The sequence below is a fragment of the Mustela lutreola genome, chromosome X (genome assembly GCF_030435805.1).
Source record: "Mustela lutreola isolate mMusLut2 chromosome X, mMusLut2.pri, whole genome shotgun sequence".
NCBI lineage: Eukaryota > Metazoa > Chordata > Mammalia > Carnivora > Mustelidae > Mustela > Mustela lutreola.
In genome coordinates, this window is record NC_081308.1 from 43,751,424 (window position 1) to 43,773,831 (window position 22,408).

At 37.0% G+C, this 22,408-nt stretch overlaps 1 protein-coding gene across 1 annotated transcript in view; it reads right to left on the minus strand.

The window, feature by feature from the left end:
• The window catches only part of DGKK (diacylglycerol kinase kappa), a 163,971-nt gene that overhangs the window by 53,647 nt on the left and 87,916 nt on the right, over window positions 1–22,408 (minus strand). Inside the window, exon 8 of the mRNA XM_059157839.1 lies at window positions 317–419. Within this exon, the coding sequence (XP_059013822.1) occupies window positions 317–419 (103 nt within the window). The remainder of the gene's footprint in view (window positions 1–316; window positions 420–22,408) is intronic.

The window sequence follows — 22,408 nt, forward strand, 5'->3', positions numbered from 1 at the left end:
CAAACTTATTTTATGGATTATCTAGTGTCTGAAAATCATGAAAAACTGAAATCAAGTCTGATAATTCAGGAATAATTGAGACAAAGCCTACAGAGAACATGCCCACATACATATATGCCATAAACATCAACAGTCATTATCCCAAAGGTCTAAAAAGAAACATGAGCTGCCTCTACATATATACACATTTCTACTTCTCCATTTACTGGTTGAAAATAATAATTTAATTAAAATTAATTTTAAAATTTCCCCAGTCTTATCACCTTTCCTCCTTCCCCAGTGAAATACATTCTGAGGTTAAAATTTGGGTACTCACCATCTCCTTTAGGGTCGCTGAGGGCAGTGGGAGGAATGACTGATGTTCGATGACTTCCAAACCAGCATTCCTTGGAAAACCGTCCCCGGCAGTCATCATGCACCTGAAACGACAAGAGAAGAACAGAGAAAAAAAGGGAGGGGAGAGAAAAGGATACAATTGATTAGTCTTGAGTTCCAGTTCCAAGATTTGAGTCCCCAGTGTTAACATCTCCCTTTCTGAGATTTGGTGCCATACACATTCCCCTGACTCAAACTGGACACACCCTTCCCAACTTCAGCATGCACTATCCTGAAGGTGGGCTCTGAACTCTGTTCCTTTCAAAGGTGGCTTTCAGAAGATACCCATCATAGGCATTAAGAAGATAGTAGCCATAGGGCACAATCTTAGTGGCCTACAGAATAGGAACTTACTTGCATTTTAAGAATACTAATCCTGTTGATATGCTATTATGCTTCAATCCTTACAACAACTCTGTATGGTAGGGAACACATTATTAGGTTCATTTTAGAAATGAGGATACAAAAGGTTGGAGAGGTGAAGAATCTTGCTCAAGGTCAAACAGCTGGGAAGTGGCAGAACTGAGATTCTGCTGCCTTTCCCACAAGTGGTCATATTTCCCAAATTTCTGATATTTTTAGGTACCATTTCCTAGACAATTTCACAGTTCTTAGAGGACATGAACCTGGCTTGATTGCACAAAAGCAATTAAAAGAGAGCCAGAAGACAACCAGAGTTGTCTCTCTCTCTCTCTTTTTTTTTAATTGAGACATAATTGACATATAACATTTTATTAGTTCCAGGTGTACAACATAATGATTTGATATTTATATATATTACAAAATGATCACCACAGTAAGTGTAGTTAATATCTGTCACCATACATAATTACAGTTTTTTCTTGCGATGGGAAATTTTAAGGTCTATACTCTTAGCAACTTAGAAATAGGCAAAACAGCGTATTAACTATAGTCACTATGGTGTTCATGATATCCTGATGACTTATTTATTTTATAACTGGAATTTTGTATCTTTTTTTTTAAAGATTTTATTTATTTATTTTCTATAGAGAGATCACAAGTAGACAGAGAGGTAGGCAGAGAGAGAGAGAGAGGGAAGCAGGCTCCCTGCCGAGCAAAGAGCCCGATGCGGGACTCGATCCCAGGACCCTGAGATCATGACCTGAGCTGAAGGCAGTGGCTTAGCCCACTGAGCCACCCAGGCGCCCGGAATTTTGTATCTTTTGACCACCTTCACCTATTTTGCCCATTTCCCCCCTCTGCATATGCATGAGCTCATTTTTTAAAAAGTTCATATATATGTAAGACCATATAGTATTTCTCATTCTCTGTCTGACTCATATTATGTAGCATAATGCCCTAAGGTCCATCCATGTTGTTGTAAATGGCAAGATTTCCTTCATTTTTAGGGCTGAAAAATATTCCATTGCATATACATCTACCACATTTTCTTCATTCATACAGCACTTATGTTGTGTCCATATCTTGCTACTTAATGTTGTTTTCATATCTTGACTATTGTAAATGGTTGTTTCAGTGAACATGAAGGTCCCTATATGATTTTGAACTAGTGTTTTCATTTTTCTCAGATAAATACACAGAAATTGAATTGCTAGGTCAAATAGTAGTTCTATTTTTAATTTTTAAAGGAAAGTCTGCACTGTTTTCAATAGTAGTTGCACCAATTTACATTCCTACTGACAGTGCATGAGGTTTCCCTTTTCTTCATATCCTCATCAACATTTATTTTTTCTCTTTTTGATAATAGCTATTCTAACAGGTGTGAAGTGATATCTTATTGTGGCTTTGATTTTCATTTCCCTGATGATCATAGATGTTCAGTACTTTTCATATACCTGTTTACCATCTGTATGTCTTCCTTAGAAAAATGTCTATTCAGATTCTTTGCCCATTTTCTTTTTTTTAAAATTTTTTATTTTTTATAAACATATATTTTTATCCCCAGGGGTACAGGTCTGTGAATCGCCAGGTTTACACACTTCACAGCACTCACCAAAGCACATACCCTCCCCAATATCCATAACCCCTCCCCCTTCTCCCAACCCCCCTCCCCCCAGTAACCCTCAGTTTGTTTTGTGAGATTAAGAGTCACTTATGGTTTGTCTCCCTCCCAATCCCCTCTTGTTTCATTTATTCTTCTCCTACCCCCTTAAGCCCCCATGTTGCATCACCACTTCCTCATATCAGGGAGGTCATATGATAGTTGTCTTTCTCCGCTTGACTTATTTCGCTAAGCATGATACGCTCTAGTTCCATCCACATTGTCACAAATGGCAAGATTTCATTTCTTTTGATGGCTGCATAGTATTCCATTGTGTATATATACCACATCTTCTTGATCCATTCATCTGTTGATGGACATCTAGGTTCTTTCCATAGTTTGGCTATTGTGGACATTGCTGCTATGAACATTCGGGTGTACGTGCCCCTTCAGATCACTACGTTTGTATCTTTAGGGTAAATACCCAGTAGTGCAATTGCTGGGTCATAGGTCTTTGCCCATTTTCTAATTGGATTGTTTGTTTGCTTTTTGCTATTGAGTTATATGACTTCTTTATATATTTTGGATATTTACTTTTATCATATATGGGATTTACAAATATTTTCTCCCATTCAGCTGCTTGCCTCTTCCTTTTACTGGTGGTTCCTTTGTTGTGCACAAGCTCTGCATTATTTTTTCCAAATTTTTACCTAAATTATAGTTAGTTAAAATATAGTGTAATATTGGTTTCAGGAGTATAATTTAGTGATTCAACAATTACATATAACACCCACTGCTCATCATAACAAGTGTCCTTCTTAATACTCATCATCCATTCAACACATCTTCCATCCACCTCCTTCCATCAACCCTCAGTTTGTTCTCTAACTTTAAGAGACTCTTATGGTTTTCCTCCCCCTCTTGTTTCTTTTTCCTTCCCACATGTTCATTTGTATTGTTTCCCAAATTCCACATATGAGTGAAATCACATAGTATTTGTCTTTCTCTGACTAACTTATTTTGCTTAGCATAGCACACTATAGATCTGTCTACATCATGGCAAATGGCAAGATTTCATTCTTTTTGATGGCTGAGTAATAATCCTTTGTATAGATATAACACTTTTTCTTTATCCATACATCAGTCAACGGACACTCGGGCTCTTTCCATAGTTTGGCTATTGTTGACAATGCCGCTATAAACATGGGGGTGCATGTACCCCTTCAAATCTGTACTTTTGTATCTTTTGAGTAAATACCTAATAGTGCAATTGCTGGGTTATAGTGTAGTTCTATTTTTAACTTTTTGAGGAACCTCCATACTGTTTTCCAGAGTAGTTTGCCTCAGTTTGCATTCCCACTAACAGGGCAAAATGGTTCCCCTTTCTTGGCCTCCTCACCAACACCTGTTGTTTCTCATGTTGTTAATCTTAGCCATTCTGATGTGTGAGGTCATCGTGGTATGGATTTGTATTTCCATGATGGTTAGTGATATTGAGCATCTCTCCGTGTCTGTTAGCCATCTATATGTCTTCTTTGGAAAAATGTCTATTCATGTCTTCTGCCCATTTCTTAACAGGATTATTTGTTTTCTAGGGGTTGAGTTTAATACATTCCTTATACATTTTTGATACTATGGCATTTGCAAATATATTCTCCCATTCTGTAGGCTGCCTTTTAGTTCTGTTGATTGTTTCCTTCACTGTGCAGAAGCTTTTTATCTTGATGAAGTCCTAATAGTTCGTTTTTGCTTTTGTTTCCCATGCCTCCAGCAATATGTCTAGCAAGAAGTTGCTATGGCCAAGGTCAAAGAGGTTGCTGCCTCTGTTTTCCTCTAGGATTTTGACAGTTTCCTGTTTCACTTTTAGGTCTTTCATCCATTTTGATTTTATTTTTGTGTATGGTGTAAGTGATCCAGTTTCATTTTTCTGCACGTTGCTGTCTAGTTTTCCCAACACTATTTATTGAAGAGACTGTCTGCTTTCCATTGGATATTCCTTCCTTATTTGTCAAAGGTTAGTTGATCATATAGTTGTGCGTTCATTTCTGGGTTCTATATTCTGTTCCCTTGATCCATGTGTCTGTTTTTGGGCCAGTACCATACTGTCTTGATGACTATAACTTTGTAATATAGCTTGGAGTTCAGAATCACGATGCCTCCAGATTTGCTTTTCTTTTTCAAGACTGCTTTGGCTCTTTGGGGTCTTTTGTGGTTCTGTACAAATTTTAGGATTTGTTCTAGCTCTGTGAAAAATGCTATTGGCATTTTATAGGGATTGCATTAAATGTGTAGATTGCGTTGAGTAGTATGGACATTTGAACCATGTGTGTTCTTCTAATTCATGAGCATAGAATGTTTTTTCCATTTCTTTTTGTCCTCTTCAATTACTTCCATAAGTGTTCTATAGTTTTCAGAATACAGATCTTTACCTCTTCAATTAGGTTTATTCCTAGGTATCTTAATATTTTTGGTGCAATTATAAATGGGATCAAATTCTTGGTTTCTTTTTCTGCTACTTCATTATTGGTGTATAGATATGCAACAGATTTCTGTACATTGACTTTATGTCTTGCAACTTTGCTGAATTCATGTGTTAGTTCTAGTAAACTTTTGCTGAATTTATTCAGGTTTTCTATACAGAGTAGGATGTCTGCAAATAGTGAAAGTTTGACTTCTTCCCTGCTGATTCAGATGCCTTTTATTTCTTTTTGTTGTCTGATCACTGAGGGTAAGACTTCCAGTACAATGTTGAATAGTAATGGTGAGAGTGAACATCCTTGTCTTGTTCCAACTGTAGAGGAAAAGCTTTCAGTTTCTCACCATTGAGGATAATATTCACTGTAGGTCTTTCCTATAAGGCACTTATGATGTTGAAATATGTTCCATCTATCCCTACTTTACTGAGGGCTTTTATCAAGAATGGATGCTGTGTTTTGTCAAATAATTTTTCTGCATCTATTAAGAGGATCATATGATTCTTATCCTTTCTTTTATTAATGTGGTGCATCAACATTGATTGATTTGCAGATGTTAAACCACCCGTGCAGCCCAGGAATAAATATCTCCTGATTGTGGTGAATAATTCCTTTAATGTACTTTTGGATTCAATTTACTAGTATCTTATTGAAAATTTTTACATCCATGTTCATCAGGGATATTGACCTGTAGTTCTCTTTCTCAGTGAGGTCTTTGGTTTTGGAATCAAAGTAATGCTGGCCCAGTGGAATGGGTTTGGAAGTTTTCCTTCCTTTTACATTTTTTGGAACATTTTGAGAAGACTAGGTATACACTCTTTTTCAAATGTCTGGTAGAATTCCCCTGGGAAGCCATCTGGTCCTGGACATTTGTTTGTTTGGAGATTATTGATTCCTGATTCCATTTCATTGGTGGTTGTGGATCTACTCAAATTTTCTATTCCATCCTGTTTCAGTTTTGGTAGTGTGTATGTTTGTAGGAATTCCTCCATTTCTTCCAGATTGCTCGGTTTGTGGGCACATATTTTTTCATAATATTCTCTTATGATTGATTAGATTTCTGTGGTGTTGTTTTTGAACTCTCCTCTTTCATTCATGATTTTATTCAGCTGGGTCCTTTATTTTTGGGATAAGTCTGGCTGGGGCTTTATCAATTTTTTTTCATGAGTGAATAGTATTTATTAATATATAATATTCAATAATATCTATATTGGAATATATATATCACAATTTCTTTATCCATTACACTATCCATGGATACTTGAATTATTTTTATATCTTGGCTAATATAATGTAATTGATGCTGGAATATACATAGGTATGCATATATCTTTTCAAATTAGCCTTTTTGTTTTCTTTGGGTAGATATCCATTATGGAATTACTGGATTGTATGGTAATTCCATTGTTAATTTTTGTTTGTTTGTTTGTTTTTAATTTTTTATTTATTTTCAGCATAACAGTATTCATTATTTTTGCACCACACCCAATGCTCCATGCAATCGGTGCCCTCTATAATACCCACCACCTGGTACCCCAATCTCCCACCCCCCCAAAACCCTCAGATTGTTTTTCAGAGTCCATAGTCTCTCATGGTTCACCTCCCCTTCCAATTTCCCCCAACTCCCTTCTCCTTCTCTAACTCCCCATGTCCTCCATGCTATTTGTTATGCTCCACAAATAAATGAAACCATATGATAATTGACTCTCTCTGCTTGACTTATTTCACTTAGCATAATCTCTTTCAGTCCTGTCCATGTTGACACAAAAGTTGGGTATTCATCCTTTCTGATGGAGGCATAATACTCCATAGTGTATATGGACCACATCTTCCTTATCCATTCGTCCGTTGAAGGGCATCTTGGTTCTTTCCACAGTTTGGCAAACGTGGCCATTGCTGCTATAAACATTGGGGTAAGATGGCCCTTCTTTTCACTACATCTGTATCTTTGGGGTAAATACCCAGGAGTGCAATGGCAGGGTCATAGGGAAGTTCTGTTTTTACTTTCTTGAGAAATCTCCACACTGTTCTCTAAAGAAGCTGCACCAACTTGCATTCCCACCAACAGTGTAAGAGGGTTCCCTTTTCTCCACATCCTTTCCAACACATGTTGTTTCCTGTCTTGCTAATTTTGGCCATTCTAACTGGTGTAAGGTGGTATCTCAATGTAGTTTTAATTTGAATCTCCCTGAGGGCTAGTGATGATGAACATTTTTTCATGTGTCTGATAGCCATTTGTATGTCTTCATTGGAGAAGTGTCTGTTCATATCTTCTGCCCATTTTTTGATATGATTGTTTGCTTTGTGTGTGTTGAGTTTGAGGAGTTCTTTATAGATCCTGGATATCAACCTTTTGTCTGTACTGTCATTTGCAAATATATTCTCCCATTCTGTGGGTTTCCTCTTTGTTTTGTTGACTGTTTCCTTTGCTGTGCAAGAGCTTTTGATTTTGATGAAGTCCCAGAAGTTTATTTTGGCTTTCGTTTCCTTTGCCTTTGGAGACATATCTTTAAAGAAGTTGCTGTGGCTGATATTGAAGAGATTATTGCCTATGTTCTCCTCTAGGATTCTGATGGATTCCTGTCTCACATTGAGGTCTTTTATCCATTTTGAGTTTATCTTTGTGTACGGTGTAAGAGAATGGTCGAGTTTCATTCTTCTACATATAGCTGCCCAGTCTTCCCAGCACCATTTATTGACAAGACTGTCTTTTTTCCACTGTATTTTTTTTCCGTTTTGTCAAAGATTATTGGCCCATAGAGTTGAGGGTCCATATCTGGGCTCTCTACTCTGTTCCACTGGTCTATCAAAGAAGAACTGAAACAATTCACGGAAACCAATGAGAATGAAGACACTTCAGTCCAAAACCTATGGGATACAGCAAAGGCGGTCCTAAGGGGGAAATACATAGCCATCCAAGCCTCTCTCAAAAAAATTGAAAAATCCAGAACACATCAGCTGTCTCTACACCTTAAATAACTGGAGAACCAACAACAAATCAAACCAATTCCACACATAAGGAGGGAAATAATCAAGATTAGAACTGAGAACAATGAAGTAGAAACCAGGGATACAGTAGAACGTATCAATGAAACTAGAAGCTGGTTTTTTGAAAGAATCAATAAGATTGATAAATCACTGGCCACACTAACCCAAAAGAAAAGAGAGAAAGCCTAAATTTATAAAATTATGAATGAAAAGGGAGAGATCACAACTAACACCAAGGAAGTCGAAACAATCATCAGAAGTTATTATCAACAGTTATATGCCAATAAGCTAAGCAACCTAGATGAAATGAATGCATTCCTGGAAAACTATAAACTCCCAAAATTGAACCAGGAAGAAACTGACAACCTGAATAGACCAATATCTAGTAACGAGGTTGAAGCAGTGATCAAAAACCTCCCAAAAAACAAGAGCCCAGGACCTGACAGATTCCCTGGGGAATTCTTCCCAAACTTTTAAAGAAAAAAGAACACCTATTCTCCTGAGGCTGTTTCAAAAAATTGAAGCAGAAGGAAAATTTCCAGATTCTTTCTATGAAGCCAGCATTACCCTGATCCCCAAACCAGGCAAAGACCCTACCAAAAAGAATTTCAGACCAAGATCACTGATGAATATGGATGCTAAGATTCTCAACAAGATCCTAGCAAACAGGATCCAACAGCACATTAAAAAGATTATCCACCATGACCAGGCGGGATTCATCCCTGGGCTACAAGGATGGTTCAACATTCGCAAATCAATCAATGTGATAGAACAAATTAATATGAGAAGAAAGAAGAACCACATGGCCCTCTCAATCGATGCAGAAAAAGCATTTGACAAAATCCAGCATCCATTCCTGATTAAAATGCTTCAAAGTATAGGGATAGAGGGAACATTCCTGAACTTAATCAAATCTATCTATGAAAGACACACAGCAAATATCATCCTCAATAGGAAAAAGCTAGCAGCCTTCCTGTTGAGATCGGAAACACGACAAGGATGCCCACTCTCACACTCTTGTTCAATATAGTATTAGAAGTCCTAGCAACAGCAATCAGACAACAAAGAGAAATAAAAGATATCCAAATTGGCAATGAAGAAGTCAAACTCTCTCTCTTCGCAGATGACATGATTCTTTATATGGTAAGCTCAAAAGACTCCACCCCCAAACTACTAGAACCCATACAGCAATTCAGCAACGTGGCAGGATACAAAGTCAATGTACAGAAACTGGCTTTCTTATATACTAACAATGAAAATACAGAAAGGGAAATTAGAGAATCGATTCCATTTACTATAGCACCAAGAACCATAAGATACCTGGGAATAAACCTAACCAAAGAGGTAAAGGATCTGTATTCGAGGAACTACAGAACACTCATGAAAGAAATTGAAGAAGACGCAAAAAGATGGACGACCATTACATGCTCTTGGATCGGAAGAATAAACATTGTTAAAATCTCTATACTGGTGATTCACAGACCTGTACCCCTGGGGATAAAAATATATGTTTATAAAAAATAAAAAAATTTAAAAAAAAGTAAAATAAATTAATTTTAAAAAATCTCTATACTGCCTAGAGCAATCTATACTTTTAATGCCATTCCAATCAAAATTCCACCGGTATTCTTCAAAGACCTGGAGCAAATAATCCAAAAATTTGTATGGAATCAGAAGAGACCCCAAATCGCTAAGGAAATGTTGAAAAACAAAAATAAAACCGGTGGCATCATGTTACCTGATTACAAGCTTTACTAGAAATCTGTGATCACCAAGAAAGCATGGTACTGGGTTTTATCAATTTTATTAATTCTTTCACAGAACCAGCTCTTAGTTTCACTGATCTGTTTTACTTTTTTTTTTCTATATTGCTTATTTCGGCTTTAATTTTAATTATTTCCCTTCTTCTGCTGGGTTTAGGCTTTATTTGCTGTTCTCTTTCTACTTTCTTTAGGTGTGAAGTTAGGTTGTATTTTTGAGACTTCTCTTGCTTCTTGAGGTAGGCCTATATTGCAATATACTTCTTTCTTAGGGTTGCCTTCGTTGCATTCCAAAGGTTTTGGACTGATGTGTTTTCATTTTTATTTGCTTCCGTGTATGTTTTTTCAATTTCTTCTTTAATTTTCTGGCCCATTCATTCTTTAGTAAGATATTCTTTAATCTCCATGCATTTTTGGCCTTTCCAAATTTTTTCTTGTGGTTGACTTCAAGTTTCATAACATTGTGGTCAGAAAATATGCATTGTATGATCTCCATTTTTCCTTTGTTTAAGACTGATTTGTGACCCAGTCAGTATGTGATCTATTGTGGAGAATTTTCTATGTGCACTCAAAAATAATGTGTATTCTGCTGCTTTAGCATGTAATGTTCTGAATATACCTGTTAAATTCATTTGTGTCATTCAAAGCCATTGTTTCCTTATTGATTTTCTGTTTAGATGATCTGTCCATTGCTATAAGTGGGGTATTAATGTCCCCTACTGTTACTGTACTTTATCCATGAGTTTCTTTATGTTTGTTATTAATTGATTTATATATTTGGGTGCTCCCAAGTTGGGGGCATAGATTCTTACAATTGTTAGATCTTCTTAACGAATAGACCCTTTAATTAGGATATAATGCCCTTCTTTATATCTTGTTACAGTTTGGTTTAAAATCTCATTTTTCTGATATAAGTATGGCTACTTTGGCTTTCTTTTGGATATCCATTATCATAATAGATGGTTCTCCATCTCCTTGCTTTCAACCTGTAGGTGTCTTGGTCTAAAATGAGTCTTTTGTAGACAGCATTTAGAAGGGTCTTGCTTTTTTTTTTTTATCCATTCTGATACCTTACATCTTGATTGGAACATCTAATACCTTTACATTGAGTGTGATTATTGATAGATATGGATTTAAAGCCATTGTGTTACCTGTAAATTTGGTGTTTCTGGTGATGTTTTCTGTTTCTTTCTAGTCTTTGTTGATTTTGTCTTTTTTTTCCCCTACTCAAAGAGTCACCCTTTACTATTTCTTGCAGGGATGGTTTAGTGGTCACAAACTCCTTTTCGTTCATTTGTTTGTTTGTTTGGGAAACTCTTTCTCTCTCCCTCGATTATGAATGACAGCCTTGCTAAATAAAGTATTCTGGCTGCATGTTTTTCTCATTCAGCATGTTGAATATATCCTGCCACTGTCTTCTGGCCTGCCATGTTTTGGGGGACAGACCTGCTATGACCTGATCTGTATTACCTTGTAGGTTAAGGAATTTTTTTCCCTCTTGGTCCTTTCAGGATTCTTTCCTTGTCTGTGTACTTTGTGAATTTGACTATGATATGTCTTGTTGATGGCTGGGTTTTGTTGTATTTAATAGGAATTCTCTGTGCTTCTTGGATTGAAATGTCTATTTCCTATCCAAGATTAGGGAAGTTTTCAGCTATAATGTGCTCAAATAAACCTTCTGCTCTATTTTCTTTTTCTTCTTCTTGGACTTCTATGACATGAATATTGTTACATTTTAAGGAGAAAGTGAATTCCCTAGGTCTACATTTGTGATTCATTATTTTCTATAATTTTATCTTCTATATCACTGATTTGCTCCTCTGTTACATCCATCCTCATTGTCATTGTATCTAGTCAGTTTTGCATCTCAGTTATAGCATTATTTATTTTGGCCTGACTAGTTTTTAATACTTTTATCTCTGCAGTAAGGGATTCTCTAGTTTCTTCCATACTTTTCTCAAGCCCAGCTGGTATTCTTATAATTATTTTTGTAAATCCTAGTTCATATATCTTAGTTGTATCTGTATTAATTAAATCCCTGGCTATGACTTCTTCCTGTTCTTTCTTTTGGGATGAGTTTCTCCATCTTGTCATTTTGTGCAGGTCACTGTTTTTTTTATTAGGAAAGCATGTTATATTCCTGCTCCTGAGAGTAATGGTTATATTAAGAAGAGGTCCAAGATCCCACCCCCTTCTCCCAAACCCCCTCCCCCCGGCAACCCTCAGTTTGTTTTGTGAGATTAAGAGTCACTTATGGTTTGTCTCCCTCCCAATCCCATCTTTACACACTTCACAGCACTCACCAAATCACATACCCATTGGGGAGGGTATGTGATTTGGTGAGTGCTGTGAAGTGTGTAAACCTGGTGATTCACAGACCTGTACCCCTGGGGATAAAAATATATGTTTATAAAAATAAAAAATTAAAGTCTAAAAAAAAAAAAAAAAGAAGAGGTCCAAGAAAACAAACAAACAAAAGGAAGCTAAAGCCTAGGTGTGCTTTGGTCTGCTTGTTAAAAGAAGCTATATTCCACCCCCCCCCCCCCCCAAAATGAAGCTAGATCCTATTCTCCCTAGAGCTGAAGCTGTGCAGCATTCTGTGACCAGTAGACTTAGTGCATGGAGGAGTTTGTGCTGGTCTTCTGGGGGTGGGGCCCGTTGCAGTTGATTCTCAGGCAGACTTGCCCTAGCAGAGATGCACTTGCAGGGTGCAAGGCAGAGCTCATTGAAAGTGACTCCAGCCTCCATGAGTTGGTGCTGTTTTGCTCACTGAGTTTGGTTAGTGCTGATGGGCAAGAGAGATAGTGGCTTTCCCCTGTCATCTCCTACCTGGAGCAGGTAGTTTGCACCCACCATTCTTCAGGAAGCCCTCACAGAAGAGCAAACAATTACCCCTGTTCTGTTCCCTCTTCTGCCAGATCCCTGCCTTCACCCTGTCTTTGCTTAGGCTGTCTGCCTGCCAGGTGGCACAGTACTCCTGTGTTTGATCTCAGGCATTCAGCTGGATTTCAAATCTCCAAATTTTAGAGATCTGTGTGGCACAGATCTGCACTGATCCTCTAGGGGGAGGGTCTTACTGTGCTATGACCAGTGCCATTTTGTCTAGGAAATAATTGAATCTGCACAGTGGTTTGGAGTTTATGCCAAAACCCAGCACCAAGGATTGCTGTCCTCAGCTGGTGTCTCTGTTCCTATGCTAGTGAATGGGGCAGCTCAAATTGTGCCCACTGGATCTTTTGTCCCTGGAGAGGCCATGCCACCTCTCCTAAATTCACTCCAAGCAGGGGAACTGTTTGTCTCTGTGTGACCCAGGGGATCCTCAGACCACACTGCCCGGTCCCTGATCCCTGCCCCACTGGCATACTGCCAAGCCCACCAGACATGACACTGGTGATTGTGTGGACTCTAAAGCTTCAGACTTTTTGCTTTGTCACTTAAAAAAAAAAAAAACTTGTGGTGTTCAGCCCCTCTTCTTTTCTTAGTCAATGATTTTCGGGAAGAGTCTTTCTTGTGTAACCCCCTGCACACACTTGCACTTTTTCTGTCTCTCTTTCTCTCTTGCTCCTCTCTCTGTGATCAGAGCTCCCTCCCCTATACAGCACCCGCAGCTCCTTTCTCCCCCAAATAACTCTCCGCAGCTCCTATCTTCGATGATGAGGTCATTTTGCTACCTCTACTTGTGCAGTTTTGCTCTCTCAACCCTCAGATTGAGTTCTTGGTCGTTCAAAATGATTTGATATTTATCTAGCTGTGTTTGAGGGGCAAGGCAAGCTTAGGGTACCCCTACTCCTCTCATCATAACTCCTCCTCTGCAGAAGGTTTTTTAGTAATTTCACTTGTTTATCTTTTCCATTGTTGTCTTTACTTTTGATGTTAAAGCCAAAGCAACCATGGCATGTCTGATATCAAGGAACTTACCACTTGTGTTTTCTTTTAGGAGTTTTATGGTTTCAGGTCTTACATTCAAGACTTGAATTCATTTGAGTTATTATTTGTGAGTGGTATGAGATAGTGATCCTGTTTCATTCTTTTTTCATGTGGCTGTCTACTTTTTCTAGCACCATTTATTGAAAAGACTCCTTTCTTCATTGTATATTCTTGGCTCCTTTGCCAATCAGTTGACCAGATATGCGTGGGTTTATCTCTGTGCTCTCTCTTTTATTCCATTGATCTATGTGCTAATACCATACTGTTTTTATTACTATGACTTTATAATATAGTTTTAAATCATGGAGTATCATGCCTCCTGTTTGTTCTTCTTTCTCGGGATTGTGTTGGTTATTTGGGGTCTACTGTGGTTCCATACAAATTTTGGGATTGTTTTATTTCTGTGAAAAATCCCATTGGAATTTTAAAAACAGATTTTATGTATGTATGTATGTATATGTGCATGCATATATGTATGTATATATTTAGAGCATATGAGCATGTTTGTGTAGGAGTTTGGTGGAGGAGCAGAGGGAGAGAGAGAGAAAGAAAATTCCAAGCAGACTCCACACTGAGTGCAGAGCCTGATACGGAGCTCAATCTCATGACTCTGAGATTTTGACCTGAGCTGAAATCAAGAGTCAGATGCTTAACAGACTGAGCCACCCCAACAATCCCCATTGGAATTTTGATAGGGACGGCTTTGAATCTGTACCTTACATTGGGCAGTATAGACGTTTTAACAATATTCATTCTTCCAATCCATGAGCACAAAATATTTTTCCACTTATTTGTGCCTTACTTAATTTCTTTCATCAATATCTTGTAGTTTTCAGAGTACAGTTCTTTCATCTCCTTGGTTAAACTTATTCCTAGGTATTTTATTCTTTTTGATGCAATTATCAATGAGACTGTTTTCTTAATTTCTTTCTGATAGTTAGTATATACAAATGCAACAGATTTCTGTATACTAATTCTGAATCTTGCAGTCTTACTGAGTTTATTAGTTCTAACAGATTTTTATAAACTCTTTAGAGTTTTCTATATATAATATGTCATCTGTAAATAATGCCAGCTTTACTTCTTTTATTATTTGTATGCCTTAAAGAATTTATTATTGAAGTGCTATTGACATACAATGTTATATTAGCTTCAGGTGTACAGCATATGGATCCAATAACTCTATATATCATTCAATTCTCACCATGATTAGTGTAGTCACCATACAATGTTACTACAATATTGTTGCCTCTATTCCCTATGCTTTACTTCTTTTTAACTTGTGACTTATTCATTTTATAACTGGATGACTTTTCTTTTTTTCCCCCTTAGACTTCTAATATGATGTAGAATAATAGTAAGGAGAGTAGGTATCCTTGTTGTGCTCCTGATTTTAGAGAAAAAGCTGAAAGTTTTTCACCACTGAGTATGATATTAGCTGTGAGCTTGTCATATATGGCCTTTATCATGTTGAAGTATATTTTCTCTATATCCACTTTGTTGAGATTCTTATCATAAATGTCAAATCCTGTCAAGTGATTTTCTCCATCTATTGAAATGATCACTTTTTTTCTTTAAAGATTTTTATTTATTTGAGAGAGAGAGAGAGGTAGAGAGAGAGAGAGAGAGCATGAGCAGGGGGGAGAGGGAGAAGCAGGCTCCCTACTGAGCAGGGAACCTGACATGGGACTCATTCCAGGACCCTGGGACCATGACCCAAGCCAAAGGGAGATGCTCAACTGACTGAGCCACCAAGGTGCCCCATGAAATGATCATATAATTTTTATTTTTCATTTTGTTAATGTGGGGTATCATATCAATTGGTTTGTGCACGTTGAACCAGGCTTTCATCCCTAGAATAAATCCCACTTTATTTCAGTGTATGGTCCTTTTATGTACTGTTGAATTTGGCTTGTTAATATTTTGTTGAGGATTTTTTCATCTATGTTCACCAGAGGTATTTGGCCTGTAATTTTTTAAAAGATTTTATTTATTTATTTGTCAGAGGGAGAAGAGAGTGAGAGAGCACACACAAGCAGGCAGAGTGGCAGGCAGAGGCAGAGAGAGAAGCAGGCTCCCTGCTGAACTAGGAGCCTGATGTGGGACTCAATCCTGGGACCCTGGGATCATGACCTGAGCCAAAGGCAGTGGCTTACCCGACTGAGCCACCCAGGTGTCCCTGGCCTGTAACTTTTTTGCTTGTGACATTCTTGTCTGGTCTTGGTGTCAGGGTAATGTTGGCCCCATAGAAGGAGTTTGGAAGTGTTCCTTCTATTTTTTGAAAGAATTTGAGAAGGATTGGTATTATTTTTTAATGTTTGATAGAATTTACTAGTGAATGTGTCTGGCCCTGGACATTTGTTTGTTGGGAGGTATTTGTTTTAAGATTTTATTTATTTGAGAGAAAGAAAGGGAGAAAGAGAGAGGGAGGGAGATAGAGAGAGAGAGAGAGGAGAGAGAGCACAAGCAGTGGAAATGGCAGAGGGAGATGGAGAAGCAGACTCCTTGCTGAGCAGGGAGCCTGATGCAGAGCTCAAGCTGAGGACCCCAGGATCATGACTTGAGCTGAAGGGAGATACCCAACTGACTGAGACACCCAGGCACCCCTGTTGGGAGGTTTCTGATTATTGAGTCAGTCTCCCTACTAGTAATCTGTCTGCTCAGATTTTTTATATCTTTATGATACAGTCTTTGTGGTTTTATGTTTCAAGTAATTTATTCATTTCTTCTAGGTTTCCAATTTGTTGGTGTGTAAATCGTTCATGGCACTCCTTTATGATCCTTTGTATTTCTGTGATATCAGTTGTAATTTTCTTCATTCATTCCTGATTTTATTTATTTGACACTTCTCTTTGCTTTCAGGGTGAGTGTAGTTAAAGATTTGTCAGTTTTGTTTATCTTTTAAGGGAATCACCTCTTTTCTTCATTGATCTATTGTCCTTTTAGTTTCAATTGCATTTATTGCTGTTCTAATCTTAGTAATTTCCTTTTACTAACTTTGGCTTTCACTTGGTCTTATTCTATTTCTTTGAAGTATAAAGTTAGGTTGTTCATTTGAGATTTTCTTATTTCTTCAGTTTTTTAAAAATTATATTCAATTAGCATATATATATATATATATATATATATATATATATATATGATGTAGTGTTCAACAATTCATTAGTTGGGTATAACACACAATGATCATCACAACATGTGTCCTCCTTCAGGTTTTTATCACCATGAAATTTCCTCTTAGAACTACTTTTGTTATGTCCCTAAAGTTTTTTTTTCTTTTTTTAAGTTAAAGTATAATTAACATACAATGTTATATTGGTTTTGGGTGTACAATATTATGATTCAACAATTCTATACATTACTTGGTGTTCATTAGGAAAGGTATACTCTTAACCTCCACCTTTTTCACCCATAACCCATCCACCTCTGCTCTGGCAACCATTTTAGTCCTCTTTATTTAAGAGTCTGACACTTTTTTTTGTTTGTTCATTTGCTTTGTTTCTTAAATTTCACACATTGTAAAATCACATGGTATTCGTCTTTCTCTAACTTATTTTTTTAAAAGATTTTATTTATTTATTTATTTATTTGACAGACAGGGATCACAAGCAGGCAGAGAGGCAGGCAGGGTGGGGGAGCAGACTCCCTGCTGAGCAGACAGCCTGATGTGGGGCTTGATCCCAGGACCCTGAGATCATGACCTAAGCGGAAGGCAGAGGTTTAACCCACTGAACCACCCAGACACCCCCTAACGTTTTGTTGTTGTTGTTGTTGTTGTTTAAGTAGTCTCCACACCCAGCATGGAGCCCAACATGGGGCTTAAACTCCCAACCCTGAGACCAAGACCTGAGTAGAGATCAAGAGTTGGATACTTCACTGATAGACTCACCCAATCACCCCTGTCTGTTCTATTTTATTTAGAGTTATATCCTCTAGACCTATCCATGTTTTTGCAAATAGCAAGATTTCATTATTTTTATGATATCTACATCTATCTATCTATCTATCTATCATCTATCTATCAGTGTATCATCTATCTATATGTGCTTTCTTTGAATAAGTGACACTTGATTATAGTGAATGATTTTTATAGTATTCTTAGATTGAGTTTGATAATATTTTGTGGTGAATTTGTTATCTGTATTTTTCAGGGACATAGACCTGCAGTTTTTTTTTTTAAGGTCTTTATCTAGTTTTTGTAATGAGGGTAATAGTAACATTATAGAATAAATTTGGAAGGTATACAACCTATTCTGGGTTTTTTTGGAATAGTTTGAGAAGAATATGCTTTAACTCTTCTGTAAATGTTTGGTAGAATTCATGTGTGAAGCCAGCTGGTCCTAAAGTTTTGTTTGTTGGGAGTTGTTTGATTACTGATTAAATTTCATTGCTAGTAATTTGTCAGATTTTCCATTTCTTCTTGATTTGGTTTTGGATAGTTATATGTTTCTAGGAATTTATCCATTTCTTCTAGGTGGTTGAACTTATTGGCATATAATTATTCATAATATTCTCTTATAATCCTTTGTATTGCTATGGTATTGTTTATTATTTCCTCCTTCATCTCCAATTTTATTTATTTGAGTCCTCTCTTTTTCATGATGGGTCTGGCTAAAAAGTTATCATTTTTTTTATTATTAAAAAAACAGCTCCTGGTTTCATTGATCTCTTCTTCCATTTTTTTTTTAAGTCTCCATTTCATTTCTTTCTGCTCTAATCTTTATTATTTCCTTCCTTCTACTGGCTCACAGCTTTGGTTGTTCTTTTTCTAGCCCCTTTAGATATAAAGTTATGTGGTTTATTTGAGGATTTATTTATGTATTTAATTTAGGAAAGCCTGTATTGCTATAATCTTCCCTCTTGGAACAGCTTTTGCTGCATCAAAGATTTGGGGCTATTTTGCTTTCATTTTTATTTGCCTCTGTGTGGTTTGTGATTTCCTCTTTGATTTCTTTATTGACCCTTCATTGTTCAGTAGCAAGTTATTTAACCTCCATGTTTTTGTGTTCTTTCCACATTTTTTCTTGTGGTTGATTTCTAGTTTCATACCATCTTGGTTGGAAAGCATGCATAATATGGTTTCAATCTTTTTGAGTTTATTGAAATTTGTTTTGTGGCTTCACATGTGATCTATTCTGCAGAATGCTCCATGTGCACTTGAAAATAATGTATATTCTGATGTTTTGGGATGGAATGTTCTAAATATATCTATTAGATCCATCTAGTCCAGTATATCATTCAAAGCCACTACATCTTTGTTTATTTTTTGTCTGGATGATGTATCCATTGATATAAGTGGGGTGTTAAAGTCCCCTACTATTTTATCACTGTCAGTTTCTTCCTTTATGACTGTTAATAGTGACTCTATGTATTTAGGTGTTCCCATGCTGGGTGTACAAATATTTATAATGTATATCCTCTTATAGTTTTTCCCTTTCTCATTATGTAGTGTCCTTCCCTGTCTCTTGTTAGTCTTTGTTTTAATTTCTATTTTATCTGACATAGGTATTATTACCCCAGCCTTTCTTGTTTTCCATTTGCATGATAAATGTTTTCGTATCCCTTCACTTCCAATCTGCATGTCATTAGGTCTTAAGTGAGACTCTTGTAGGCAACATACAGATTGGTCTTACTTTCTTATCCATGAAGTCCTCTATGCCTTAAATAAAGCATTTAGTTCATTTGTATTAAAAGTAATTATTGATAGGTTGTACTTATAGCCATTTTCCACTTATTTTATAGTTGTTTTTGTAGTTCTTCTCTGTTCCTTTCTTTTCTTGCTCTTGTGCCTTGTGTTTTGATGGCTTTGTTTAGTGATACACTTGGATTCCTTTGTCTTTATTTCATGTGTATCTGTTACAGATTTTTTAATTTGTGGTTACCATTAGGTTTTTATGTAACATCTTAGGTACATAGCAGTCTTATTAAGTTGATGGTTGCTTAAGTTTAAACTCATTAAAAGCACAAAGTTTTTACTCTTCCCTTCACATGTTTTATGGATGTCGTACTTTGCACTCTTTTTATTTTGTGAATCCCTTGACTGATTTTTATAGATATAATTGATTTTACTGTTTTTGTGCTTTAACCTTCATACTGGTTCTCTAAGTTTATATATATATATATATATATATATATATATATATATATATATTTAAACTTAATTAGTACTCTTGTTATAAGGTTGCAGTTACCTGTGAAATTTTTTCTTTTTATAATTTTGTTACTCATGATTATGGCCTTTTCTTTAACATTTATTGTAAGGCTGGCTTAATGGTGATGAACTCTTTCAGTTTTTTTTGTTTGTTTATTTTGTTTTTGTTTTTGGTCTGGGAAACTCTTGATCTCTCCTGTTCTGAATGATGGCCCTGCTGGGTAGAGTACTCATGGTTGCAGGTTTATTCCTTTTAGTAGTTTGAATATAGCATACCAGTCTCTTCTGGTCTGCAAAGTTTCTTCTGAAAAGTCAGCTGATCGCCTTATGGAATTTCCCTTGAATATAACTATTTTTTCTTGTTGCTTTTAAAATTTTTTCTTTATCACTAGTTTTTGCCATTTTAATTACTACACGTTTTGGTGTGGACCTCTTTGGGCTGATATTATTGGGGACTGTCTGTGCTGCCTGGATCTGGATCTTTATTTCCTTCCCAAGATTAGAGAAGTTTTCAGCTATTATTTCTTCAAATACATTTTCTGCCTCTTTTCTTTCTTTTCCTTCTGGGATCCCTAAATGTGAATGTTAATGTTTGATGATGTCACTGAGTTCCCTTAACTTACTCTCATTTATCATTATTCTTTTTTGGTTTTGTTCTTTATCTTGGTTGCTTTCAAGTATCCTGTCTTCCACATCACTGATCTGTTCTTCTGTCTCTTCTTATCTATTACTGATTCTGTCTCCTCTAATCTAATATTGATTTCCTCTAGTTTATTTTTAATTTCAATTATTGAGTTCTTCATCTCTGATTGGTTCTTTTTTTGCTGAAGGTCTCACTGAGATCATCCGGTCTTTTCTCATGTCCAGTAAGTATCTTTATGACAATTACTTTGTATTCTTTATCAAATATATTGCTTATATATATATTTTTTTTTCCATTTAACTCTTTTGCTTTTTCCCCCCTGTTCTTTCATTCAAGATATATTCCTCTGTCTCTCTGTCTTCTCATTTTGTCTAACTCTTTATGTTTGTTTCTGTGTATTAGATAAGTCAGTTACATCTCCTGATCTTCAAAGTAGTGGCTCTATGAAGAAATCTTGTGGTGCCCTGTAGCATAGTGTCTCCGATTCACCAGAACCAGGCACTTCAGTGGTGTCTCCTATGTGGGTTGTGTTTGCCCCTCTTTTGTGGCTGAGCTTTGTTTGCCTTTAGTCCAGTTAGTGCAATAGCCCACATTGCCTGTTGTGGGCATACTAGGCAGGGGTTTTTCCCTGTGCTGTTAAGAGGCCAGTGTGGGGCTGCCACAGGCTTGTAGTTGGGCAGTGTTGACAATCAGACCAGATGCCTGCCCTCAGCTCATCTACCAGGGCTACAGTCACACTGACCTACAGGATGTTCTCCCTGCATTATCTCCTGAGATGCTTTTTTTTGTGGTAAGGCCTGCAGTCAGACCAAATGCCTGCTCCCAGTCCATTTGCCAGCATTACAGTTACACTGATCAGCAGGATACCCTCTTTGCACTGCCAGCTATAAGGTTTGACTGCTGGGACTGTGGGTGTACTGGTGAGTGTGGTTATCATTTACTCTCCCAAAGGTGGGAGTCACCTTGGAATGGTGTTTATCCCTGCTGGAGCTGCTTGCAGGATGAGATTTAGCAGAAGCTGCTTTGAAGGGACTATTGGGTGGTTGAATGGGGGAAGATCTACAGGAGAACAGAGGTAGGGTGCACAGTCTTAGGAAGCTATGTAGAGAGTGTTTTTGCTGGTTCCTGTAGGTGTCCAACTATCTAGGCTGGAGAATGTGAGAGAAAAAGACATCTACCAGCTCTTTTGTTCTTTGAGAAGTCTCCTAATGATCCCTTCCCTTCCAGTTTATGTTCTCTGATTAGTTAATAAGTCTCCTCCACTTATACAGCCCAGGTACTTCTCAGACTCTGCTTCTGTGCTGTATCTCAGCTGGGTTATTTGTTATACTGTCTCTTTAACAGCAGGGATCTAGTTTCCAATCACCATCCGATTCTCTTGGAGCTAAATCCACTGATTTCTAAAGTACTCAGAATTAAGCCCTGCTGATTGTAAAAACTCATGAAGTTAAACCCCTCTGGTTTTCAAAGCCAAATATTATGGGAACTTGTCTTCCCAGTTTCAGGTCTTCCATGCCTGAGGTGCCTGATGGTAGGGCCTGATCCTCTTATTTCTCTGTACTTGAGGTGTCTCTTCCAATTGTGGTTAGTCTAACCAGGGGTTTGATTCCCACCTGTGGCTCTGCCCCTCTTATTCTTTTCATTATGGCCTCCTTCCCACAATTAACTGTGGAAGGTCTCTTCTGCCAGTCTTTGGGTCATTTTCTGAATTAGCTGTACTGATGTGGTGGTTCGCTCAGTGTGTCTGTGGAATGAGGTGAGCTCAGGATCCTCCTATAGCACCATTTCCTCAGAATTCTGCATCCCATAAGTTTTGGTATGCAGTATTTGCATTTTCATTTGTCTCAAGGTATTTTTTTATTTCTCTTTTGATTTCTTCTTTGACCCATTAGTTGTTCAGTAGCAAGTTGTTTAATATCCACATATTTGTGGTTTTTCCCATTTTCTTCCTATAATTGATTACTAATTTCATACTATTTTTGTCAGAAAAGAAGCTTTATATGATGTCAATCTTTTAAAATTTATTAAGACTAGTTTTGTTGTCTAACATATGATCTATCCTGGAAACTGTTCTATGTGTATTTGAAAAAATATATATTCTATTGCTTTTGGATGGAATATTCTTCA